This window comes from Colossoma macropomum, unplaced genomic scaffold (assembly GCF_904425465.1).
Source record: "Colossoma macropomum unplaced genomic scaffold, Colossoma_macropomum, whole genome shotgun sequence".
In the NCBI taxonomy this organism is placed as follows: domain Eukaryota; kingdom Metazoa; phylum Chordata; class Actinopteri; order Characiformes; family Serrasalmidae; genus Colossoma; species Colossoma macropomum.
The window spans coordinates 13210807-13238494 of record NW_023494805.1 but is presented as its reverse complement, the minus strand read 5'-3'; the positions used below and the strand labels follow the sequence as shown (position 1 = coordinate 13238494).

Sequence of the window (27688 nt, the reverse complement as noted above, 5' to 3'; positions counted from 1 at the left end):
AACACACACTAACACACCACCGCCAAGTCAGTGTCACTGCAGCGCTGAGAATGATCCATATCCACCACCCAAATAATACCTGCTCTGTGAGGGTCCTGTGGGGGTCCTGACCATTGAAGAACAGGGTAAAGGGGGCTAGCAAAGTATACAGAGAAACAAATGGACTACAGTCTGTAACTGTAGAACGACAAAGTGCACCTATATGGCAAGTGGAGCTAATAAAATTAACAACAAGTGTAGAAACAAGAAAGTGGTTTTAATGTCATGGCTGATCAGTGTAGAGAATGTCGTTTGACTTTATCCTTATAAATAGGAACAAAAAAGTGTGTATTCATAAGCATAAACAAAGATATAGTTAAAAATTTAAACTGATAAAGTATTTAGACACAACCAAATTAATAAAGTAATTTGTTTGGGCTCATTTTCTTGTTGAAACATCCAGATTCAGTTGCTTGGCCACTGAGATTAACTTCTCCTCCAGTATGTTCTGGAACATCACTCCACTAATGTTTCCCTCTATGATGTGTAATGCCCCAGTACTGATTGCAGAGAAGCAGCCACATATCATGAGGTCATTTACATGTAGCACAGTGGAAAAAACAGCCTGTTTAATTCTAAGAGGTAAATAGGAGTAAATAGGAGAGGTTGGAACAGGGCCATGTAAAATTAATTATGACTGTTTTTGGCAAGTAAATTCACACAAGCGTCCTAAGAGGATCTCAGGCCAAAAAAAAAAGAGAATGTGGGCTCTTTAAATTGGTGTTAAATCAACCCCACTGTAGACAGGGGGCGGGGCCTAAGTTCACGGTGCTGTCAGTCACGCACCAATTCACGGAGCTTCTAGAGATTTCAGCAGCAGTGTGGAGGAGAGCGGGTATTATCGCGCGCGCGTTGGAGAGAGAGCGAGAGAGAGAGATATACAATATACAGAGAGAGAGAGAGACAGGCGGAAATGGAAGACTAAAGCGCAGCGTGCGTGTGGGACCGTAAACAAACGGGCAAATGGCTGCTGTAGCTGCGCAGGTGAACGGCTCGTGTTCGTTAGTGCTGGAATTGAGCTGCACCTGGCAGCCCCACGCGCAGGAGGTCGTGCTTCTACTTGCCGTGTGAGCGACTGTGGCGCAGCAGTGCTGGAGCCTGGCGCTTGTTTTGGACCCAAGAGAACTCGCTCACCAGTGTTTTTTTTAAGTTTTGGCTTGAGATACTGACGTGGGAATGATGGACAGATGGACTGTGATTCTGGTGCTCGTGTGTGGTGGTCCTCACTGGGTGCGTTCAGGTCAGTGTTTTTTGTGCCTAAACTGTGTTCCTGCGAGGTGCAGGTGCGATGAAAAACGAGAACAGCTTCGTCAAACACACCCACCCACGCACATTCACTCACAGAGAAAACTTGCTGTTGGAATTTGGTGTTAATGTTTGAGCAGTGTGCATCAGTGGCCTCCACGAGTGATTTGTCTGTAATGACAGTACGCAGCATGTGTTAGTGCTGGGCAATACTGATAAAATCTAATATTTTCCACTAATATCACAGTATCAGAGGATGTTTAAGTTAGCATTAAAGGGCTCATAAAATGGAAAATCGAATTTACCTGCTTTATTTGTAGTAAATGAGTCGATATAGTGTGTAAACATGGCTAAAGTTTGAAAACATGCAGTTGACTCCACACGTCCCTATATTGAAACCAAGCTGAAAAAATAGTAAAAAAAATAGTTTCTGTGATGCCAACACATTTATATTTATCCACCTTTTCAGCATGTAACAGTTTAGCCCCTTCCACTCACTCTTAAGTTATAAGGAGTGTCAGTTTTAAAAAAACAGCAAGGAAAAACAGACAGTTCAATTCTAAGGCATGAAGAGGGGATGGAATATGTTCATATAATTTGTTGAATTGTTGACTGTTTCTGGATTTTAAGTGGACCTCAGTTTAAAAAAAATGCAAGAGAAATGTAGGATATGGGCCCTTTAATAAAGTTAATGAGCCCATGCTTCCTGAGTGCTGCTGCTCTGTGCTTAAAGGATGTCCGACAACCCTAATGGTGGTTTTCAGTTGTCTGCCTTGTTCAGTTTTCATTTATTAAAATATTAAAGTTACACCAAAAGGAACCTTACACTGTGTTGTAAATGTTGGCCAGACAGAAACTAGATAAAAAGTGTATATTTTATTGTACTGATTTTGATCTGTCCTTTCAAAACAGTTACAGTGCTCTCAATTTGGAAACTATGAGCGAACTGAACAAAATGCAGTTAAAAAGCTAAAAACGAACTGCTTGGCAAGTAGGTCACTGCTGTTTCATGGCCATTATATAATGGACATCATTGATACAGTGCTCATCATCTATAAAATATATCATTAGAAAGGTCACTAAAACTAAAAGGCAATATCATGGTATGCCAGTGATGTGGGGATATTGGTATAAATGATATGTTAGCCAGCACTAGAATGTATTAGAGCAGTACTACCCAATAATGGCCCTAGAGTAGCCCTGTCTCGCATATTTTATTGTTTTTTTTTGCTCTAACACACCTGACTAATCTTGTCAACTAATCAACCTCTTATAACTTATTGCATATTACGTCTATATTACAAGACTTATCATCCAGTTACTACATGGACTACAATGCACACTGGCTGAGTTACATTTAAAGGGCCCATATGCTACATTTTCCTTGCATTTTATTTTTCCATGAGGTCCACATATAATTTGTGTGGTTTAAAGTACCAAAAACAGTCATAGTTCATTTTTACATTACCATTTCCAACTTCTCTTTATCCCATAGAATTGAACAGGTTTTGGTTACTGTGCCTTTAAGACTATTACATGAAAATGATCTCTGTTGTGATAGGCTGTCCCTGTATTGTGCCTCATTCAAAAAGGCACTCAGGTCTGAAACACTCCTTATAACTGCAGCATGAATGGGTGGGGCTAAACTGCTGCAGGCTGAACATGTGGATATATGTAAAAATGTTGGTTTTTGTGACATTGTGAAAACCATAGTCTCCAAAAATGGACTGCTGAGTGACCAGTATGTTAGCAATATTTATGTACTACCTCGAACTCTCATATTTAAGAAAAATGAAGAAAGTTCAGTTTTGATATGATCTCTATAAGTGGTCATATAGTCATGCTAAAGATTGGGTGCCTCTGGTCAAATATGTTTTTCTAAGTGAAACTAAGTATTATATATTATATATTATTATGTATTAAATATTTTCCACAGAGCACATTTTAGTGCACAGTTACTGTTTATTTGCCAAATTTAACTTAATAGGAAAAATAAAATACATAAAATTTGATCTGTGCATAAGTTATGGCACACTTTACATTTTATGTTTTAGTTTTTTCCAGCATGTTAAAATCAATCAGCAAATAAATAGAAATTGTGTACTACTTAGCAGAATAATGTCATATTTAAGTGTGTTTTCTGTAGAGGATGTATTAGCTTATTTACTTAGAAAATCAACAAAACAAAAAACTTTAAGGGAAATTCAAAATTTTGTATACAGTTGTATGACCATTTAAAGGGTTAACAAGTCCTTCCTGAACGCTGAAATGTGCAGAACAGAAGTACTCTAGGGGTATGGTTGAAAAGCAGTGTTAGAATGCATGTACATCCATGTAATTGTTACAGTGTGTTGTTGTTATATTATGTTGTGTGTTTATGTGTGTGTGTATCAGGTTGTGAAAATCGAGTGTGTAATCCTCGTATGGGTAACCTGGCTGTGGGGAGGCACCTGCGCACCAACACCCAATGTGGCTCCGCCTCACCTGAGCACTTCTGTAACTACGACGAGGCTAGCTGTGTACTGCAGTGTGGGGTGTGTGACCCCGCGGTGACCGAGCAGGCTCACCCGCCCAGCGCGATGACGGACTCGCCCTTCAGACGCCCGCCCAGCTGGTGGCAGTCTGCCCAAGGTGTTGTCACGGAGGTTCTGCAGCTGGACCTGGAGGTGGAGTTTTACTTCACTCACCTGATTGTAATCTTTCGTTCACCTCGGCCGGCCGCCATGGTGCTGGAGCGCTCCCGGGATTTTGGCCAGACATGGAGCACGCTACGCCTATACGCACAAAACTGCAGCGAGCAGTTTGGGACGGAGGACGGCCGCAGGTGCACAGAGAAATACTCATCAGCACGGCCCTGCAGCAGCGGAGAGGTAGGAGCCAGTGCATCCATGCTGGGGCACAATTTATGGTTTGTCTGATAAAACAAACAAAACGTTGATGTTGCCCGGATCGTGTCTCTTTAAAAGCTCTACAAGAAAATGTTATTTTAATATGTTAATATCATTTTGAACAGTCCCTGAAATAGGTGCTGAGTGGTAAGGAAACCCTAGTTTGAGAGTTCAGTTATTTTTCTGTTTTAAGGTAAAGTTTTAAGGTTAACTTTAAGGTTTTCTGTTATTATTTTGCAGTGTATTGTTTCATGTTTTGTTGAGTATTTGTTTTGTTTATTTGAGTTTGAGAGGCTTTACAATTTAAGGCTCAGCATCATGGAATTACAATTTTTCCTTGATTTTTGAAATAAGAGTTTGATTTAGATTGTAAACATTGTTAAAGTATCAAAACATGCAATCCATTTCCCAGTCCGTGTGGTCTATATATGGAAAATAAGCTCCCAAAACAGCTTAATTTGAATGAACTGTTTTTGTGTTGTCACAAAAACCAAAGCATTTGCATGTATCCACATGTCCAGGCTACAGCTGTTTAGCCCTGCCCATTTTCACAGAAATTATAAGGTTATTTAGTGTATTCAGATGCTTCACTACTGCTACTTCACTGATACGTTGTTGATGTGTTACTGATAATCTGTTAAGTGTTTATTAATCATTTACGAAGGACTTCTCCAAATAAAGTGTTACTGAGCTCATTACATGCATTGGTCTTAAAGGTACAGTAATAACATTTATTTTGAAGGATAAAGGAGGGGTTGAAAATAGTCATGAAAAAATTAATTATGAATGTTTGGTGTAGAAATCTGACAAAATGTAAGTTATAGGATCTTAAAAAACTGACATGTCATAATTAGCAATTTACAGTTGATCAGCCGGTGAAGTACTGTTCACTGTTTTTACTGTTTTCACCATATGAAAATATATTGTTAAGAATTTCCCTAAATTGGTCACAATCAGTATTGGTCACAATCAGTATTGGTCACAAAATTATCAAATTGGTCAGGCCCATATATACACACAAGAGAATTTTGTCTTTTCATCTCTTGTTTGTGTGTCTGTGTGTGTATCTGTAGGTCATTTACCGCGCTCTCTCCCCCTGGGACACATTAGATCCCTACGGCTCAGCTGCTCGTGCACAGCTGGGTATTACCAACTTTCGAATGCGTCTGCTGCAGCCACAGCAGTGCCCATGCCAGCTGAAAGAGGGCAGTGCCAGCCTCCCCTTTGCCCCCTACGCCATCTACGACCTTATCCTGAAGGGGGCCTGCTTGTGCCATGGCCATTCTGACCAGTGTATACCTGCCAGTGGCTACCAACACACAAGCCATCGTGGCCACCATGTGGTGAGTGGAGAGTGTGTGCATGTCTGGACACTTCTACATATTTAGCACACAATGCACAGATCTTATCACTGCCTGGTATGAAATTGTTTTTCTACACAAGAAATGCAGGAACATGGTGGATTTTTGACACAAATTCGGGTGCCTTGATCTGAATTTATTGTTGTGTTTATTCAGCCAAAGTTTGGACAAGAGATAACCAGACATGAGAGTATGATCGTTTACAGATACTTTACCTGCAACATGCCAGATTCACATACTTCAGGTAACTTAGCTAGTTTCTAGCAGTAGGTGAGACCAGGGAAGTTAGCAACACTTTTTGTCAGAGTCTCTATAACACTGTGGGTGTTTGTGCTAAACATATCAAACTTGTATTTAAGATATCCATATTTGTCTGTTATAAATGACAGTAATGCAGAAATCTACTGCTTACTTATAAACAAGCAATTTTCTGCCAGATACAGAGTTCTGTTGTTACAATCTGTTTCACTACTGGGTTTGACTGTAACAGTAGATGGGGTATAAAAGAATTTATTGAGGACTTTTTGACTTTTTTTACAGCTTTTATAAAGGACATTTTAATGGACAATTTTGTACAGATGTAGCTAATAAAAGCTAAGAAATTGGAGTAAGTCCTGAATAGGCCCTGAACATACATGATCGGTGCACTCCCTAGTGCTAACCAATCAATAATCTAAACAAGTAAATTTGTGTCGAATACAGTAGCTCTGTTGTTACAGCATGGCCTACTACGGAGTAGGTTGTAAGTAACAGTGGGTGGAATATTACAGAATTTTTGGGGGTATGTTTGTGAAAAACGTTTTTTAATTGTGCCTTTATTTTTCTTGAATTCAAAGCAGGAAAAAACAGGGAAAGCTCTGATATTGAACCTGTCCTTCTACACCAAAGCGGTTTAAACATATAATACTGCGTATGTGTGCAAGAAAGAGTGAAAGGAGCTGTAGATGACGTAGGATGAAGTCACATTTTTATTAACAGTTAATGTTTATCTTACGTGCGTAGGTTTGTGTAAGAAATGTAAGTGGGCCTGTTGTTCTTTGGTCAGTCTCACTACATTGTGTTGGGTTTACGTAAGTCAGAACTTTTCTAGATTTTTTTAGCATGTTAAAAAATGATTTAAAGATCTTGAGAAAAAGATCTCCAAACAACCATGCAACACCTGATAGACCACCAAAACTGTCACTATCGGAAAAACAGAACTTTTAATTTTGAGATAGCTCCACTCTTGCTTCAGATCTGAAAAAATCATGGGTGTTTCTGTTCATCCTTCCTTCATCCTGTGAGAGGAAATCTCAGCGCTAATCAAACAAAGAAGCTGCTAAAGTTCCACCCCAGAACCAGACCTCAACATCATCAAATGTGTTGGGATTACTTTGATTGTGAGAATTAGAAAATGCCACCAACTTCTAAGACTGAACTGTGGAGGTGTGAAAAATTATCCCTGCAGATTTCTTTGAGAAACTAAAAAAATAATAAAAATTTCCTGAAAGGAACAGAAGCTGTAATAATGGCAAAAGGTGAACTGACTAAATACTGAAACATTTGATATTATGTTAAGTTGTTGAGATTTTTTGTGTAATTTTCTGTTACATGTGTTCTGCTTTTTGTCTGACACTGAACAGTGAATTACTTAATGGCTGTTTTGACTAGAAATTAATTAAATGAAGGGTGTTCTCTGACTTGCAAAGTACTGTATTTTAAAACTAGTATACATTTACATCAAATTAAACTAGAGAAACTGTTATTTACACCATATCAGTTGACCATATCAACTGAGGGTGTTGCAACTTGCCCCACATTACAATCCTCCCCTATCAAGTACATTTCAGTGCTGTATAAGAAAATTGCAGGTGTTTGCTCATGAATGACTACCCTTTTTATTAATGAGAAAGTGTGTTTACTCTTCTAAAAGGACTGCATTGCAGTGTGTTGTACTTGGCCTGTTTGCCTGCCATTCTGTCTTTCTTTCTCTCATGCTCTTTCTTCCTTTTTTTCTTGCTTTCCCTCGCCACCTGTGTCACTCTGTACATTATATAAGTATGTAAATACAAGTGTTTGTTATGCAGCGTGCCGCTCTCTGTGGTGACATAACTGTAAACCCAAACTTTTGATAGCAGGCCTAAGATTAGAGGACAGGAAAGTCAGACAGGAAGGAGGTAAAGTGGGACGTTGCAGATAAAAATTGCAGAAAAAACAGAAAGGGCCTTATTGCATGCCACTTTCTCCTAATTCACTCTTCTGTTGTTTTGCCTCTGTAATCAGACATAGAAACACTGTAGCAAGGGAGGGTTCAACTGTTTGATCTAAAAATCCAGACAAAACAAACACATCCTACCCCACACTGAACACTCAAACACGCACTTACACAGGCATACGCTCATATCGTAGGCATACAGTATTTGTATTATATAGTTATAAATATATGATAATTAGTTAATAATTAGTTATATTATTATTAATAATATAAATGTATATAATAAGGTATTTCTTAGACACAGTCGCTCTAAAATAGAGAAGAGTGAGATAAGCCTTGTTCAAGCTGGATTAATTTTATCAGAGGACGTCTTGTAATTTGTAAGATTTGCCAATTTGTTTGGGAATTTACCAGGTAGTTAACCTTACATACATTTTCATTCTCAAATGTTTTTGAAATTGCAAAGAATCTTTAATTGAACGTCTGACAGTTTCTTCTGTTTTAATCAGGGGGTTGAAATTATTGTCCATGTTAGCTGACGTAGGCTACAGATAGATGTTAATCCAGCATTGAGGGCTATCTTCCAATATAACAGTTACATAGCGAGCATCAGATGTGGATATATTGCTGTGTTCCACCTTATCTGTTACCAAAAATCATAAAATGATTTAGTTGTAATTGCACTGGTACACATGGACATAAGTACATCATACAGCCACCTTGTCATAGTGGCTGAGTTGGCAACAGCCGCTACACTGTGTTGGTAGTGTGTCATGTTTCAGCTGAAATTAGCTGGGAGGTCTCTAATGTCCTGCTTTCCTTTATTTAAAATTAATATTACAAAAGTCACTGGTTTACGTGTGACATAGTGAGCTGGTTCATGTTGGCCAGCTGGTAAATCAGCAGATGGGGTTCTTGTTTGTGAATGTAGCGTTGGCTAGCATTAACAGTGGCTTTTAGCTAGCTTAATTCTGTATCCCTCCACAATTCACGCAGTGTATTAGCAGGTAATGTGATGGCATTAACTGGAAACTTTTTGACAGGCTTATCCGGTTTCCCCCGTTTGTGAAACTAATCTGAAATTTGCTTTCTCTGTTTGTTGCAGTGTAAACATGTGACTGTGAAAACAGTGAAAAAATTGCAGTCAGTTTCTTATGTAATAATTGTGATAGGCCTATCATGGACCTCTGAAGTCATGTGTCATTCTGTAGTTGCCTTTATGCCCTATTACAAATTCTGTCTAAGCAGATTTCTCTGTGGGAGAAATGAATTGTGTTTTCAAAAAAACGCTACTGTGGTAAACAAGACAGTTCTAATCCAGATCTGTTGTCCTACATAGGTTTACCCTGATTGTCACTGGATGCTCTGAATTGTGAGGTTGTTTAACAGTCAAAATATGAGTAATGCAATTACAATGCTAAAACCAGGCTAACGGTCCACTGCATTGAAATGGTGTTGCATGAAATTAAGTCTACTATTAAATTTAAACTCTGTGATATAACAAAATTAGCTACTCACAGCTAAAGCAGCTTAACTACTGCATTTATCAAACCTTACTGGTTTTTGAAGGCTGTTTTGGTAAGGTTGCTAGACTCATGATGTCAATTCTGTGCCCTGTAGTTTAGCTTTCTAGGAGAAGTATATGTATTCCGACAATTAATAACCTTGTAATTAAGAGTATTTAGCAAAATTTAGAGGAAAATGGTTATAAAAAGGATATTTTGTAAAAAGATGTCAGATGTCAAAAAATGTTTAGAGACTTAAGTTTTTAGCAATTTAATGTAGGCTAAAAATGTTCAATGCTTAGATATTTGAGTGATTTTGAGATGACAAGGTGATAGTTAAGATGTCTACAGAGATCAGTTAGACTTTAAAGCCCTAAAATAAATTAGAAGAGTATGGTTGAATGTGTGTGCCTCATTTTAAAAATCCTTGATTACCAAAATGTCTCAGAATATATACAGCCCCATTTCCAAAAAAGTTGGGACGCTGTGCAGAATAAAAACAGAATGCAATGATATGCAAATCATGTAAACCATATTTTTAAAAGAAAATACTACAAAGACAGTATGTCAAATGTTGAAACTGAGAAATTTTATTGTTTTTTGAAAAATATGTGCCAATTTTGAATTTGATGCCAACAACACGTTCCAAAAAAGTTGGGACAGGGGCAGGTTTACCACTGTTTCATGACCTCTTCTTTTAACAACACTCTATAAGCGTTGGGAACTGAGCAGACCGACTGCTGTAGTTTTGAAAGTGTTGTGTTTTACCAATCTTGTTTGATATAGGATTTCAGCTGCTCAACAGTTCGGGGTCTCCTTTGTCCTATTTTTCATTTCATAATGCACCAAATGTTATCAGTGTTTGACAGGTCTGGACTGCAGGCAGGTCAGTTTAGCACCTGGACTCTTTTAATATGGAGCAATGCTCTTGTAATACATGCAGAATGTGGTTTGACACTGTCTTGCTGAAATAACCAAGGCCTTCCCTGAAAAAGACGCTGTCTGGATGGCAGCATATGTTGCCAAAACCTGCATACATCATTCAGCATTAATGGTGCCTTCACAGATGTGCACGTCACCCATGCGATGCTCACTAATTCCCCCCATACCATCATGAATATTGGCTTTTGAACTGTGCACTGTTAACAAGCTGACAGTGTCCATGTTTTCCAAAAAGAATTTCAAATGTTGATTTGTCGGACCACTGGACACTTTTCCACTTCACCTCAGTCCATTTTAAATTAGCTCAGGCCCAGAGAAGCTGACAGTGTTTCTGGATCCTGTTTATGTACGGTTTCTTCTTTGCGGCTTAGGGTTTTAACTTGCATTTGTGGATGCAGCGATGAACTGTTTTCACAGACAGTGATTTTCAGAAGTTTTTCTGAGCCCCTGAGGTGATTTCCACTACAGAATCATCATGTCTGTTATCTGGGGTGCTCGTTTTATACCCAATCATGTTACTGACCTGTTGCCAATCAACCACCAGGTAGCATTACACAACTTTACCAGCCTTTTGTTGCCCCCGTCCCAACTTTTTTGGAACATGTTGTTGCCATCAAATTTAAAATGGGCATTTATTTTTCAAAAAACAATAAAATTTCTCAGTTTCCACATTTGATATGTTGTCTTTTTACTATTTTCAATGAAATATAGGGTTGTATATTATGTTTTAAAATAACCCTTCAATTGTCACAGCACTACTGCATTAAATAATAATTTAAATTTGAAAGGGAAAACATATCGGACTGGTACTCAATAGCAGCCAATATCCCAAATTCAGGTGTCGGTACTGGGAGAAGGAAAGTCGGAATGGTGCATCCGTACACACACACAGTCTCTGTACACTTTGCAGGATTGTTTGGATTAGCAGGGTGCATAGTGTATGTGCATTATTTTCATTCATATGAAATGAAAGTGAAACTGATTCTGGTTATTTAGAACTCTTACATTCTTTTTTTTTTCGCTCTGTTCTCAGTATCCTTCCCCCACTCGCCCACTTTGTTTGGTTTGCTTTTTTGTGTTGTGACTGCATTGTTAAATTCAGATTTTTTTTTATTATTCTTTCTCTCATTTATGCTGTATACTCTTCTATCTAAACACCCCCTGTCAAAATATATGTAGTTGTTGGAGCTTTATAATTGTATAAAGTGAAATGAAAAGGGACAACGCTAAGAGTCTGTTCAGATGGCAAGAACTATTCTTGATGTTGTCAATTCTACTTACATTACGTCTGTTATTCTTGTTTACATCTGTAAGTGTGGACTCTTTCTGATTGTGTCATTAAATAAAGAATATTAAAAAATATATAAAATAAATAAATCAAATAAAATAAATTCAGATTGTGTGGAAAACAAAACATAAGCTTGTGGCTTTGGATAGTTGAGACAAAGATTTGGAGCTTCACTGGGTCATAACCATAAAACAGTTAAATGTAGTGTACTGGCCATGGCTTGGGATGTGTTGCTTGGATAGACTGAGTAGCATGGAGAGGAGTGTTGGAAGTGAAAAGTCAAATGAGTGACCAAAGAAAGAAAAGCATAGTTAGGTAGTGGAGACTGTATTTCTGCGCTGAGTTGTTTTTGAGAACGCCCAAAGAAGAACCAAATGCTGAATGTGATGGAATTGTTTGCGGATTCAGTGTATTAGTTTTATAGTATTTGCTGAATAATTCATAATAGCTATGGAATAATTCATAGTAGGTATTGGATAATAGTTACTGGATAAAGAAAGAGTCTTAAGATGAATAAATAAATAATAAATAGAGATGGCATAATACATTTTGTCTTTTCTGATGCCAGTATTGAAACCTTGAGAATTGGCAAATACTGATTCAATACTTTTCCTCAAAAACTGCTATGATTTAAAATGAGTTATTTTCAGTTAAAGCACTTCACTTAAGATGAACAAAAAGACGTCTAAAAGTCTAAACTAATCCAACACTCTACTAACCCACACGAAGAAATACACAACTAGCAATATCACATTTCACATGAGTGTGTGCTGTTTTGGAATGGAGTTGTTACAGGATTGGATCAAATCCCCTCCCTCATTTTCTGCTGGTATTGACCTGACACATGGTGCTGGCACCTGACACATCTGTGTTGTGTCTTTCCTTCTCAGGTGCATGGCAAATGTGTGTGTCGACATCACACAGCAGGTGACCACTGTGAGAGATGTGACCGTCTCTATAATGACCGACCCTGGAAACCAGCTAACAGCTTAACTGGAGAAGCTCACCAATGTGCTAGTAAGTTTCTTAATCTTTTTTTCTTTCTTTTCATAAACAATACTGACGATGCCAGCCATACCAGACAGGCTTCTACAGACTTTCTCTCAGACCACCGATCACAACAGAGTCCTGCACATGTCCTTTCTGTTTTCTTTCTTTCTTCCTTACTACGTTCTTTCTTTCTGTATTTCTTTCCTTCTTTCCTTTCTTCTATTGTTCTTGTCTTCCTTCCTTCCTCCCTGTCTCAGTTTTCCTTGTCTTTCTTTCTTTTTTCTTTTTCTTTCTCTTTCTTTCTTTCTTTGTTTGTTTCATTCTTTCTTTCTATTTCTTTCTTTCTTTCTTTCTTTCTTTCTTTCTTTCTTTCTTTTCTTCCTTATGTCCATCCTTTTTTTCTTCCTTCCTCCCTTCTTTCCTCCATGCCTACCTTTTTCTTCTTTCTTTCCTTCTTTCTTTCTTTCTTTCTTTCTTTCTTTTTTTCTTTCTTTCTTTCTTCCTTTGTTTCCATCAACTAATTAAATTCAGTATCTTTGTATATGTTAAAGCTAAACTCTGTGTACTGTATGTGTATGTTGTGTGTGTGTGTGTGTGTGTGTGTGTAGAGTGCAAGTGTAATGGTCATGCAGAGAGCTGTCACTTTGATATGAGTGTGTGGCTGCGCTCTGGTCAGCGCAGTGGGGGTGTGTGTCACTGCCTGCACAATACAGAGGGCCAACGTTGCCAGCAGTGCCAGAAAGGCTTCTACAGACATCCAAACAGACCACCAACCGCCTCAGACTCCTGCATGCGTAAGACAAACTCACCTGTGCACACACGTACGCACACACACACATGCTCTTATATTCATAACTTGTTGACTTAAATGTAATCGATTGCAGTATGGCGGTCTAGAGACAGTAAACCTTGTAGTCATAGTCTCAAAGCTGTATCAGTTTCATCATTTCTAAATTCTGATATCTTGGCTTGTTTCCTATGTGAGGTGGTATCTGTTTTGTTCATGTTCAGCACCCGCATTAAAAGTAATTTAATAAAACACAGTGTACCTGCTCATACTCCACCACCTGCAGTCTGATCAGATTACTGTTTAGGTCAGTAAATCTAAAAACAGAAAGTGGAAAACAAATCTCAGCATGACAGAGTTATTGACCAGAGTTTCCCTTATCACAGCCTCGTACGGCTGTATGTCTCCAAAACTGCAACAAAATCAGATTTTATATGGGTAAATCATATAGACTGATACCTATGAAAACAACTCTTAGTAAATGAAAGCAGTAGCTGCTTGGTAAATGCAGAGTGTGTCAGTGTGTCGTGGAGCTACTGGAAGCTGTTAATCTCTGATTTTGAAAAGCTTCTTAAAAAGTTTAAGGGAAAATCTGCATTTTTTCTTCTCCAGTACCTTCTCTGATCTCCCTTTCGATTTTCAAACTTATTCAGAGGTGACTGTATGTGTTTGTCTTTAAATATTTATTTATGAAGTTTGGCTAGTAAGGTGTCAAAGTTCAGGGACAATTTTCCCCATATATATGATCACACACTCTCTCTCACACACACACAAACAGGGCTGTTTGCCGTGGCGCTCTATTCCAGCTCGGAATGCTGATGGCTTTTATAACGAGCTGAGACACGCAGAATAACAAGAGCACTGATGGGCCCTTGGCTGTGTATGGATGTGTGTGTGTGTGTGGAAGGATAGCAGACAGATTAATCATCACATACATTGACACACTACTCTTGCGATACCTGACTTCATAGCCAAAGCATCAATCTCATCTGGACAGCTCTCTGAAATGTTTTTTTCTTCATGCTTATGTACTCAGAGGCCTCTCTTATGCACATACAGTACTGTGCAAAAGTCATAGACATTTCATTTCCCGCCGGAACAGCCATTAAGATGAGCACTTGTTCACTCAGTAGCTTGATACGTGTATTACTTGTATAGTCTGACAGAGCTTTAGTTCTTGAGACTAGTCTTGGCCTCAAGGCCATTGTTAAACTTGAATTTTAATGCTTTAATACTATCTTAGTTATTTCTTATCTTACTCTGTTTTCAGCTAATTAAACCTGAAAAAATCAGATTACAGTATATGAAGAATTACATACATTACATACATTACATACAGGAAGTGTGTATAGTTCTGTAATAAACCAGTTGTCATTGAAAGATCAGGGGTGCTCAATCTTGGTCTTGGAAATGTACCACCCTGAAGAGTTTAGATCCAGCACACTGGTCTCTAATATTCATATGCCCCTAAAGGCCTTTTTATATTATTATTTTTTTATATTAACATATATTGACTTTGTGGTGTTTTCTGAAAAATATATAAAATAAAAAATAAATAAGTATATAAAAGTATATAAAATAAATATATAAAAAACTGGCATTAGAATATTGCATATTTACTGGATATCTTCAGTAAATTCAGTGAAATAGGTCTCTTTTTAATAGTCTTACAAATATAACTTGCGGCTTTCTTACAAGATCCAGGTCCAACGTTTTTATTTAGAGCTTTGATAGCCTCATTAGCTGTGCTCTAGACGCTTTAAATTATGTACTCAAAAACACTGTAGTCATACTTCTGCTTAAAAGGAAAACAGAATCTAGATCAAGAGATTTTTAAGCCATTTCAGGTGAATTTCCTACTTAAATACTAGGAAAACAGTATTTACATAGCTAAACAATTTCCCAGGTGTAAACCGTATCCATGGAAATTTTCATTCAGGTTTTAGTAGAGGTCATAGTACAGTATTAAAAGTAGTTAGTGATCAGAGACCTAATACTGATAAAAACAATGGGGCAGCACTTGCACTGTTGAAGTGCAGCTTTTGACACTTTAGATCACAATTTACTCCTACATAGATTTAAAAGGTGTATTGGTCTTTCTCACAGTGTATCCTGCCTTACGCCCAATGACTGCTGGGATAGGTTCCAGCTCTCCCCGTGACCCAGAAGGATAAGCGACTTCGAAAATGTGTGTGTGTGTGTGTGTGTATGTGTTGGTATTTCTAGAATTGTTGAGTAAGTTAATAATGGCCTTCAAGTGCTTTAACATCTATTTAGCTGGAAGACAGTATGCTGCCTTGATGACCATGTTATACTGTATAGTGTTCCACAAAAATCATGATGCCATTGGGTCAAATTATCTGGAACCAAAATATCAGCTCACATAGACATACCACTGACACATAGGAAAAATTGTGAGGAAATTTGTGAACTCTTTGAAATGATCTGCATTCCTGCAGGAATGTCTTCTGCATAAATTGTGATGTGATCATCAAAGTTGTAATACTAAATAAAGACTTATTTAACGAACAATAAACACATTTTACACTGAGATATATTTACTGAGCCAGTAGTTTAAATAGTTAAAGTCACTGGTGAAAAAAGAATGTGACAACAGAATTCTGTTATAGTGCAATAGTATCTAATCTAGAGATTTTAGAGATCTGCTGAAGAAGAGATGTTGAAGCTCATGTTTCAAGGTTACAAAAGAATTTCTAAACACTCATGACTCAGTCCTTCCACAGTCAAGCAGAATTCCTGAGGAAAATTGCTGGCCATTTCAATTTTACCCCCTAGATATTCAGCAGTATTCTTGGGACATTGTACAGTGTTGTGTAAACAGAAGTTTAAATGTTTGGTAAATGTACACAGCACTAAATTTTGGGGAAAAAGAAAACACTGCATTCCAACATCAAAACCTCACTCAAACTGTGAAGCATGGCAGTGGGAGTTTAATGGCATGGGGCTGCTTTGCTCATGTCCTGGATGACTTGCAAGTACTTAGGTGGCAATGAATTTTAGGTTGTATCAGAAGATTATGAATGTTGGGGTTCATGTCAGAATCATGTATGATCTAAAGCTCAAATGAAGCTGGGTTAAGGAGCATGTTAATGATGCAAAATACAAAACTGACTCAAACAGGAGAAATTATGTATATAAGAAGATGGCATAATACCACTACTTCTTCTCCAACACTGATATTGAAACCTACAGTATTGGCCAATATGGACAATGATATTTTTTCTTCAAAAAATATAAAAACATTTCATTTTGATGAGCATCAAAAAATAGGCATTGTGCGCTAAAGTACACTAACACTCTCCTGTCCCACAAGAGGAAATACACAGCTGACAACACCACATCAAACAATGTTAGTGTGTGCTCTTTCAGGATAGATTTGCTACAGGTCTGAATCAGATTCATTTTTTTCCCCTTTGATATCTGATCCAGCATTTTCTGGCCCAAAGTCAGTGTGAATTGAAGATTATAACACATCATCCTTCTGTAGAGTGGCATATTTCTGAGTGAAACATGATATTATGGAGGTTCTCTTAGCTAGCAAAATGTTGTCGTTCAGTGAAAGGTGGGAGGAGAAGGTGGAACATGATACTGTCTGTTTAAAGTATTTTTCCTTACTCACTGTCACATGGTGACTTAATCAAAAATTAGAAGTAATTTTAGAGGCAGGCAGTCATTATGCTGTGATGAAACATTACTGGAAAAAAGAATGTTGTCTTTTAAATAATATATGATGAATCCTGTCCAGGCACATGAACTAAGTGACTTTAAGAATGGTTCAGTCAGAGTCCTGGGTTCCCATTGATCTGAAGTAGGCTGTTGAAGCAAGACGTCACAAAAAATTGCATTAACTAAGACAAGTTTGTACAGATGAACCTGAGGTGAGGAATTATTATGATGTTATCCTGGACTGTGGCCTGAGTTTTAAATCATGCAGTGATCACATACTAAGACTGCCTTCTTTCATCTCAGGAACTGAGTTAGGCCCTGCAAGATGCTGGGAAGTTGACTCATGCGCTACTGTTTTCATGCCAGACAGCTGACAAATTCTGAAGAATGAGCATATTGCACTTATTTCATTGGCTAACAGTAACAGTGTTGTTTAGCTTAGATTTTTAAATTCCTTTAATTGGTTTTAGATCACTTAATGGCCTGGAGACTTTGCTCTAAATCATAGTTTATCAACTTGTACTGGACTTTTAAAAGCCAATACTGGCTTTGGTGTAGACGGTAGTCTTGACTACAACACTGCTATACGAATATATTTCACTTTTATTTCCTTTTTCTGTCTGTTTTTTTTTATAATTTGAGTTACTCTTTGACTTATGTTAAAATTTCATGAACAGACCAGTAAAAATGGTCCAAATTTACTTGGAAAAAAAGTCTTGTTACATTAACTTCTATGACAAGGAAGTTTAAGGGGTTTTGTTCTGACATCAGTGATATGTTTGTATGTATGTCTGTTTGTATAAATGTATGTATTTTTCTCTTGTTTTTTTCACAGCTTGTGCTTGCCACCGAGTTGGTGCTGTGAACTGTGACCCCAGTAATGGTAACTGTACCTGTAAACCAGGTGTGGCCAGCCCACTTTGTGACCAGTGCAAGCCTGGATACTGGGGTTTAAGTGACTATGGTTGCAGACCCTGCCGCTGTGCAGGCGACTGTGATCCCTACACTGGAGACTGCATTACAGGGTTAGTTGGTGTCTGTTTGTGTGTATTTATGAGCAGAAAGCCAAAAATATAGTGAGTATCTTATATGGACATGAAATCAACTCCTAATCAGGTCAACACCTAATACTATGTTGGAGTGATATTTTGGATTAACCTTATAAAATTTAAATTTAACGGATAAAATTGGTGTGTGTACAGGCCAGATGTTGATCAAAACAGCACCTTATTCCGAGTGGAGGAACTGTTCTCTGCCCTAACTGTTCCAGGTATGGAATACTGACTAAGAACAGTGCTATCTTATTTCCCTGCAGTTTGTTGGATTTGTTTGGATGAGGTATGTGCCACTTAAATGTCATGTCTGTTTTTGTATTGTCTTGACAACAGATTTGAACTGACAGCCAATGTGATAATTGCGGTTGTTTTTTTCCTCTCTGCAGAGAAATGTGTATGTAAACAGCAGTCCCTAGGAAACAGCAAACTCTTCTGCACTATGAAGTATTCTTATGGTTAGTACCAGAGCTCTCAGGCAATCTCTGACTCACTGCAACACAGACATACACACTCAGGCACTTATCACTTTTATGCCACAATGCTTGGTGCATTGCAGTCAAGCCTTCTCCTGGTGAATATGATGTTTTTGAGCTTCAGTTACAGCCATCCCTGTTCAAGTAAGCATAAGAATATTTTAAGATTATGAATTGTCACAACATAAGCCTGAGCCAGTTTTGGACATACATTGTGAAAAGCAGAGAATTCTGAAATTACACAAGAAAGTGAGTTTGCGTGGTTTATCGCTTCATGGCTAAGCTGTTGGTGCTTCAGTTTCACAATATAGCACTTACGGTTGTCTGGGGCAGAGCTCATCAGTACGACCCATTGTACTGCCCGTGTTTGTCCATCAAGACTGAAAGGCTATGTGCTTAAGTGTATCCACCTGTTAGCAGTGGGTGTGGCTGAAACACCTTCCCATAGTAATTGGGAGGGGTGTGCCAATACTTTTGTCTATATATTGTAGCTGTGTCAATCTTATCAGTATTTCGACTCATGTTCAACCAAAACTAATTCGCGTTTAATTATTGTTAAATAAACGCGCAAGTACATGCATGGAAATGCTCATGCATTGATTTTTGGAATTGAGAAAATGTTTGTGTGGAATCGATTCTTGATACTGTCTACATTGATTTTGATCACTTGAATTTTTAGAATCAGACAAATCTAGATAGCAGCATTTAATACTTTAAGAAAATAAAGTGACAAAAATGTTATTTAAACAATTTTCCTTTAACCCAAAGGTAGTCAGCCAAGACTGAAGGGCTGCTTTTACAGTTTTGCACTGAAGCTATGAGATTACTATAATAAATAATGTAAATGTATGTCCAGGGTTTATTTGTAAATGATGAGTTCAGTGTAAGGTTTTGCCACACTGTGAAAATTACCACTAATTAGTGTGTTAACAAGGTTCTCAAGCATTGAACACTCTTATATCGTTAGAACTAAATAATGAGTGTAGGATCTGAAAACCACTTAGGTTTGTTGCATATTGTATGCAAGTGATGCATACAAAGTTATTCCATGTTGCCTTTTATACCTTGTGCACGCAGCAAACAGTATAGCTGAGTGCAGTAAGTTCAGTTTAACTTGCATTGTTTTTTTGCCGTGTGCCATTTTTGAAGCATGTACAAAATAGTGGTTTACTGGGGCTTGATGACTGGTTGACAGTGCCTGATGTTACATGAAGTTCCTAAAACTAAACAGCTTCTAAAGCTCAGTAATTAATAAATCAGTGTCATGAGCCAGTGGTTTAGCTCAGCATTAGTAAAGTCTTTTGAGGGATGAACTGTCACAGCAGTAGTGGAGTATTTGTGAGGGTTAAACATTGTCTGTGTTGTTTTTGAAGACCGTTTCTGGCATTGCCTGTGACCAAAGAGGAGTTAAAAGTGAAAGTTTGTGCATGTCATGGCACAAGGTGACCCAGCATTCTACTTTCAGTTGTGTTTCACAATAGTTTTGTGTTATATGTATCGAGTTGTTTGTAGAAAATAAATAGTATTGTGATTTTTCTTGAAACATCTCCACTGATCCTAGTATGAATGTGTTTAATATGTGAACAAGGTGCCAGATCAACTACAGTAGCTGCTGGATCTAACTTGAGGACCGGATCCAGATCTGACTTTTTTGGCATAAATTAAGCCCTGTGTATAATGAACTAATTAGCATATGGCAAGTTGCTTGCTTAATCATCATACAGTTAATTGAGACAAGTTGTTAAGTAATTTCAAATAGACTTTATGTAATTTCTGACACTGTATGACATACCGTTATCTATAAAAATGTGGCATTAAAAAAAGCTCAAGGCCTGAATTTTGCTTGTGCTTTTGTACATTGCAAAACTAAAGAAGCAAACTTCAACCACCAAAGATGTCTTGGCTGGTTAAGATCATTTGGGTTAAGAGGAAAATTTGTGTAAACTTGAATTATTTTTTACTGTAAGCACATAAACACAGGTAAAGTTTCTTAGGCCTGCATCTTGTGTGTGTGTTTGTAGCTCTGAAGGTGAGAGTGTTAGCAGCCCATGATAAGGGCTCTCATGCCGAGGTGGATGTGAAAGTTCTGAAGGTGCTGTGGAGCAGATCCATCCTCACACAAGGAACGCACACACTCTATCCAGAGTCTTGGACCTCACGAGGCTGTACCTGCCCTGTGCTGTACCCGGGTGAGCATAATAACACACTCAACAACAGCACGAGGTATTTAAGTTGAAGTATTGTGCAGAAGTCTTACACCAGACAAGAGAATGGTTAAGAAATATTTATCTGGGCAGTATGTGTGTGTTTTTTCATTTAATGAAAAATTTATTACCCAAAGCAGGATGGTAACTACAAATACTGGGCTGCCTGAAGGAAATATGTGGAAATGAATGAAGTCAACCCAAAATAAATATTGAACCTTTTTATGTTGTTAGTTTGAAGGGGAATTCCACCAATTTTTTTATATCTGCAGCTCACACTGTGTGGTAGGGGTGGGAATCTCTAGACACCTCACGATTCGATTCGATTACGATTTAGAAGGCTGCGATGTGATTATAAAACGATTATCAATGCATCTTTTTTTTCTATACATGATTTCAATTTTCTTACTGTCTGAGGCCTTGGTAGTTTTAAAGCAAAGTATTTGTAATGATCCATAATGCATTTATGTCCAATATCTTTTATTAATAAATCAAATGGAAGTGATGTGGCAAGTGAACTGGAAGGCTCTCATTCACTGCTCTTGTTTGGAGACGCTGCTGCTACTCATCTGCTAAAAAATGCGCAGTTACGGTGAAATAAGATTCAGTGGTAATGGATGACCACGCAGCGCATTATAGCCGTCCTACCCGTTTTCTTTAGTGATTTTATAACTTCGGTTTTGATCTCGTGGACCAAAAAGCGCGAATGGAGACGAATGGACTTATTCGCATTTATAAGCAGCGCAGTTGGTTTCCTTAAAAAAAAATCTGCAACGAGAGACTGTCAAACACTAAAAAGTTGCAAAGATGAAGACGCTGTTTCTAATTTTCCCGTTCCACCTTAAATGGTACCGCATTTAGCTTTGGTGCCTCAGTCAGAATTTAAGGTGGAACGAGAAAGTTCAGCAAGAAGCTGGCGAATAAGAAGCAACTTCAGCCTCGTAAAACAGCTGAAAGCTGAAAGACATTTTACAAGAAACTATTCAACTTTTGAGGAAAAGTTTTCTGGCGGAGATGGAAGAAAAGTGGCTATAGCTAAAGCTTAAAGCAGAGTAGAGTAAGTCCACGTTTTCGTTTATATATTTTAGTCTATACTAGGACATTAACACATACTGAGACATACTGGACATTAAATGTTGTGGCTCCCAAGGTGGTTTGATTTTTGTTGAAAGGTCAAAATGGCTCTTCTTATCATTTGTGTTGTGACTCCTGACCTAACCTGGCTTTTAATGCAGAGGGAGCCGGTCGGATTTCTCGCTCATCCAGTTGTGTTTTTGTTATGTGCCTCCACAGACTGTCCGGGCGCTGCACTTCCGAACTTTCAAGTTCCGCCCTTTGCGTTCCGTCAACATTACAAATTAAATATTTAGAAAATCGATTTTTGGCGTTGAATTAATCGATTCAGAATCGTGCACGTCCGCAGTGCGATGTATTTAAGAATTGATTTTTTCCCGCACCTCTACTGTGTGGGCTAAATGAACACATGAGGTTCTATATAGCACCAAAAAGGGTTCCTCTTTTGTTACAAGTTTGACATTGTACCCTTTTTTGGTGCTATATAGAGCCATTTTGAAAAAAGGTTCTATATAGAACCATATACAACACGTTCTCCATCAATCTGAAACAGTTTCTCAACGCAAAGAACCTATTAAGCATGAAAATGGTTCTTTGAATGTTCTAATATAGAACCATTGTCTTTACTAAAGAACCCTTAAGGAACCATCTTTGTAGCTCAGTGTCTCTCGGTTACCATGTTTCACCAAGCAAATAAGTGGCACTGCCCAGAAAAATATCTTTAAATGCATATTTTATTCTGGTGGGCTAAGATGTTTTGTACTGTTATTAGAATGGTCTATGGTATTTGTTTCTGTCTTGCTGTAGGGGAAGAGTATCTTGTTGCTGGGCACGAGAATGTAAAAAAAGGTCGTCTTCTGGTCAACACGAAGAGTTTAGTGAAGCCGTGGAGAGCCAGCCTCAGCCGCAGAGTCCTTCAGCTCCATACTAAGTGCAACTGAGAGACAGAGAGAGCAAGAATCCCTAAAACACTGTTACCCTAAAGTAGAGGTCTTCAGCTCCGGAGCTTGAATCCAGTTTCCAGTCCTGGATTTTGTTGTCACTGGTAGGTATGTCACTATGTGGCCAATGAGTTCAGTTAACTTTCAGTAATTACAAAATCCAGGACTGGAAACTGGATTCAGACTCTGGAGTCGAGGACCTTTGTGCATCGTCAACCATCAGCTGAAAGTGATGATATGAATTTAAAGTGTACATATGTATGTGTATGAATGAGAGTCAGAGAAAGGCAAAGCAATTTAAAATATGATTATATTGTACAGAGGTAGCCACTGTATATGCATAGTATTATAATGTATATGTGAAATTTTGTATCCCTTAATAGTCTTGTGTATATAATATACAGTTTGTACATATGAAGAAATGCTGAAAATATATTTTATAAAAGGAAAAGGAAAAATAAGGCATGTGGCAGACAAAGAGAAAGCCGTAACTGGTATTCTGTGTGAATAATGTTTCTGTACCTTGCTTTATGCAGAAATATCTTAAGTTGATGAAATTACTCTGAGACTGTTGTGCTCTAATAAATTAATCCTGCAGGAGGCGTGCATTTTGAGCTATAATTTGTACAGACCTGGATCTCATCTCTCAGCTCATGAAATCTTGATTCTCTTATTTTTTAGTTTCTTCTCCAGCTAATGCTTTCCTAGATGAAGTAAATGGTTGAAAGACTATATATATACATACACATACACACACACACACACACATATATATATATATATATATATATACATGTGTGAGTGTTCATAGAATACTTAATTGCGGCAAGTCTGTTTTTTCCAATGTGATATGATCTGTCTGGAAAATCCACCAAAATCACAGAGATTTGTATCTGGGTGGGACTAAAATGAGCAGAGTACTGCTGAGTAGGTAACTGAAACAGTAGGTAATTTGGCATGTTATTTTCTGAGGAGAGGAGAAAGGAAAACACTGACATGAGCAATCTGGATGGAAAGAAAATAACTTAGGAGCATCTGTAAAAGAAGAAATTATCCCAAGACTCCATGTAAATTTAAGTCCATCCAAACAGGGCTTATGTTTCTTCTTTGAATTTTGTGGATAGAGATTGGAATGCGAGAACAAAAAGATTTGTTTATATTTTTTCATATAATTATGCAAGTATTGAAACACATAACAAATCAGCATTCATTTGCTGTAAATGAAGTTGGCGTTTCAGATCCTCTTTAGACTTAGCAACTATGAGATTGCACTGTTATTTGAGCGCAAAGTAGTTTAACTTTGCCACACTGGGTTTAATACAACTTACTGCTACAGAAATTTGAGGCTTGTAATACATGCATAGTGTATTGCTTACTTTGTATGTTGCAGCTTTACAGTGAATCCTTCGAGAAATATTTCAACTTGAAGCCTTTATTGAAGGAGCCAGTTGCTTTTCAACAATGTACACAAAATCTTCTGGAGTGCTAATAGCGCCCTCTTGTGGAGAGTTTTAGGCATTGGCATTTACGCATACATTGTTAAACATACTTATGCACTCACTTAAACTGTACAAATATACCATCTTTGTGCTTGAAGTATTTCCATGTTTTGCACCACTCATTAATTTGGCAATTTTGTAAAACATTACATCGGTGACAGTTTATGTGAGACATAATATCAGTTGCTTATGTTCCCAACATCTTTGCAGTTCTACATTATAGAAAACATAAAAAAGTACAAGATAATACATGATTTATTTTGTTATGTATTATAATTATACATTATATATGTGATGGCTTATTTGAGAGGGTGCTGGCTGAAAGGAATATATGACCAAACTGATAGGAGCCAGAAGTCATGATGTCTATATTGCAAATATAGCCAAAATGACCAGTGAACATGTCTTCTGGGATTTTATATGTAGTGTTGATGTGGGTAAAATATTTTGCCTTACAGTGCCTTACCATGCCTTCTATTTTGCCTTTTTTGGGAACACCTGTACAGCCAATCATATGGCAGAAATGCAGTGCATAAAATCATAAATGCATAAATTTAACCAGATGGACTGGTTTGAGTATAACTGCTGATCTCTTGGTTCCTATCAGGTTGGTCATATGTTCCTTTCAGAATCCCACCTTTGGTGAGAAAGCCCCCATAAAATCCTAATGCCAAGAGCCCAATTTGGAAAAAAAGGATCAAAAAGGTCAATTTGTTACATTTGAGAAACATGTCATAAGTGCTAAATTAATAACTATATTCTAGACAGAAATAAAATATTTTTTTCCTAACTCTTACATAAAACCATTTATTCTGCTGTGACATAAACATTATGTCTGTGTAAACAAAGTTAGAGTTCAGATATTATGAATAATGCTACTGTTGACCTCGAGAGATTGTGCCTGTTCCTGTTTTCATTTCCTCTGTAAAATTCATAAAGAAGTCCTTCAGTCTTCAGGGTCTGCTGTGCAGTACCAAATAAGAACAGAGGATGTCACTTCAAGACCACGAAATAAAAATGCCAAGCTCAAATCTCAGTCCAAGGACACTTACACCACACAGTACATACGTTTCACATAGTTACAGCCCATCAGCAAATAGCAGTTGAAGTTTGAATAATGTGAATGATAAAGTTGTGTTTACAGTGGTTATAAATAGTGGTAGTCAAGTAAAAGCTGATGGCTAAATGGGACTTTTTTCATTGATGCTAAAATGATGCACAAAACATCTGATATTTTAAAATCAGAGCAGGAACAGAACAGGCTCAGTTGCACAAATAAGACCTGTGGACTGTTGTGATCCATGTAAAGTATCTGTATAGAGCAGGGATGTCCGAATTGTGGCCCGCAAGGCAACGTTGTCCACCCACATGGATCTACAATTTCTAATTTTTCTACATCATTAGTAAACAGCAGCAGTCCTTTACATTTTGTGAGTGTTTCATGATAAATGGACTAATAGAAACTGTCCAAAAAGAAATCTAAAAAAAAACTTTTATTTATCTATTTTTATTATTTTGGATTATTATATTACATATTATAATAATTATATTTTAATTATATTATATATATTGACTTATTTAATATTATTAAACAGTTTATTATATTGTTTTATAGTACATTATAGTATTTATAGTATTACATAGTACATTACATTCATTAATATATATATATATATATATATATATATATATATATATATAATATATATATATTTACGCGTATACGCATGTGTGTGTGTATATACATAATAGTCACAATTTCACACATTTATTTATTTATTTATGACGCTTTACGCCTCTATCTGGCAACCTCGTGTGAGAGGTGGAGCGCGAGGAGGAGGTCTGTGTCTGAGAGACCGCTGAGTGAGTGAGTCGCCACATCTGTCAGACTCGCACCTGGATTTCAGCGGCATGTCTTTTTCACATTTTACTTTCCAAATGACGGAGCTTTCTGCCGTGTGAATGACAAGAAAATAAACAAAACCATGTCGGAGGTCCGGAAATTCACAAAGAGGCTGAGTAAGCCTGGGACGGCAGCGGAGCTGAGGCAGAGTGTGTCGGAGGCAGTGCGCTCCTCTGTGGCTGTGGTTAGTAACGCTCACCCTTCACAGCTCTCTGGAAACTACAGCGGGGTCCTGCTGCTAGCTCTCCCTGCGTCCTGCATGCATTTTACACACATGTATACCGTGTCTCCTCCATCTCAGCCACACTCAGAGAGGGTGTCCCGCATTTAATCTTTGTCCGGTTTGGTTGTCGAGCCGCCCGGCAGTCAGCTAACAGCTAGTGAAGTGATGCTGCGGGTAGAAACAGCAGCAAGCTAAGCTTTCTTTAATTTCACTGCGTCCGCCTTGTGTGTATAACGATGTTACTGCGCCACGAAGATTTAGTGAATGTGGTATTAGGGGTCCTAATCCTTCTCTAAGGCTTAGACCAGACTAGCCTGACTAGAGCGAAAGACCACATGGACCATGTTGCAGTGCCTCCTTTGTGTGCGAGTATAAGCTTGTGTGCTTCTCTCTGAAAAAAAAAAACCTCTTTGGTTTCTTCCTCTTCTCTCTATTAAAGCGAACCGAGTCCAGTTGGTTCGGTCTGCTCCGCTCTGAGCCACCGCAAGGCGTTTTGCTCGGATAGTGGATTGGAGGATGTGTCCTTATTCATAAATGATGAATAAGCTGGGAAAGCAGGGAGGCGCAGGTCACCCTCAGTGCTTTTAGTGTTTTAGTATGTCAGCTAACGGCGCTGAAAGAAAGGACATAGGGGGAAAATGGCTGTATTCTCTGCAGGAGGAGTTAAAGTTATGAGTTTATTTTCTGTGTTTGCCAGGCAGCTGGGGACAGTAGCCAGGGCGAAGCCGTTCCCTCGGGCTGTTCTATCTACTTCCTGTGCCTTCTGCTTTTCTTCAATACGCCATTTATTCTCAGCGCTCCTCTTCAGCTGTGCTTTGTACTTTGCTTGTATCTTAGTTTGCAACTTCTTACGTTTATCGTTCTGTAAAATGAGGTTTAGAGGTGCCACACTGCGAAAGAATGATTTGAAGAAGAAAGCAACCTGGCTGCCTTAACAGTTAACTGTACATCTAATACTAACTGTTGACATAACGCTAAGCTCTGGCTTACCTGCTACTTGAAGTTTAATAAAATTAACTGTGATTACTTTTCAAGGTAAAACACCAAATTATTTGTTACACTGTATGGTTTAAGTGCCTTCAATCAAACCCTAGCTTTGCAGTGGGACTTACATGTGCAATAGTGATATGTTGGACATATTACAGATGTTCTGTATCTATTCTGACAATATAACAATGACCATTTTTATAGGGTTGGCCTGAGTGGAGCTTCCTCACTGTAAGATTCACAAGATCACAAATTCTATTAACTGACCAGCTGTTGGTGCATGTTTTCAGTCTTGTGGTGTTTCATGGGACTGAGAAGAACAGAAGACCCTTTTTAGGCCTACAGAATGTGATGTCAAAGTGAAAGAAAGCTGGTGTTCACCCTCACACACGGACCTCGGGTT

The 27688-nt window shown here is 37.9% G+C and overlaps 2 protein-coding genes across 4 annotated transcripts in view; both read left to right on the top strand.

Annotated features, from left to right (window-relative positions):
* The first annotated feature begins 800 nt into the window (after positions 1–800).
* Positions 801–23338, top strand: ntn4 (netrin 4). 2 transcript variants are annotated; one of them, XM_036597656.1, is made up of 10 exons: positions 801–1269; positions 3679–4154; positions 5246–5515; positions 12353–12479; positions 13061–13246; positions 17762–17951; positions 18129–18196; positions 18368–18436; positions 20476–20643; positions 22540–23338. In XM_036597656.1, the coding sequence occupies exons 1-10, from the start codon at positions 1227–1229 to the stop codon at positions 22671–22673; spliced, it is 1731 nt and encodes a 576-aa protein (XP_036453549.1). In that variant the 5' UTR covers positions 801–1226; the 3' UTR covers positions 22674–23338. The 2 variants fall into 2 exon arrangements, with proteins under 2 accessions (XP_036453549.1, XP_036453548.1); XM_036597655.1 differs by having other exon boundaries at positions 801–1279; positions 22540–23333.
* Positions 23339–26005: 2667 nt separating this feature from the next.
* The window catches only part of dock11 (dedicator of cytokinesis 11), an 87817-nt gene continuing 86134 nt past the window's right edge, over positions 26006–27688 (top strand). For both annotated transcript variants that reach the window (XM_036596280.1, XM_036596279.1), the window contains exon 1: positions 26006–26259. In XM_036596280.1, coding sequence (XP_036452173.1) covers positions 26158–26259 — 102 coding nt within the window. In that variant the 5' untranslated portion in view covers positions 26006–26157. The remainder of the gene's footprint in view (positions 26260–27688) is intronic.

Coding starts and splice junctions, on each gene's coding strand:
- ntn4 (XM_036597655.1), top strand. CDS start 1,216: ATGATGGACAGATGGACTGTGATTCTGGTGCTCGTGTGTGGTGGTCCT. Junction 12,480..13,060: donor AGAAGCTCACCAATGTGCTA/GTAAGTTTCTTA, acceptor GTGTGTGTGTAG/AGTGCAAGTGTAATGGTCAT. Junction 18,437..20,475: donor CACTATGAAGTATTCTTATG/GTTAGTACCAGA, acceptor GTGTGTTTGTAG/CTCTGAAGGTGAGAGTGTTA.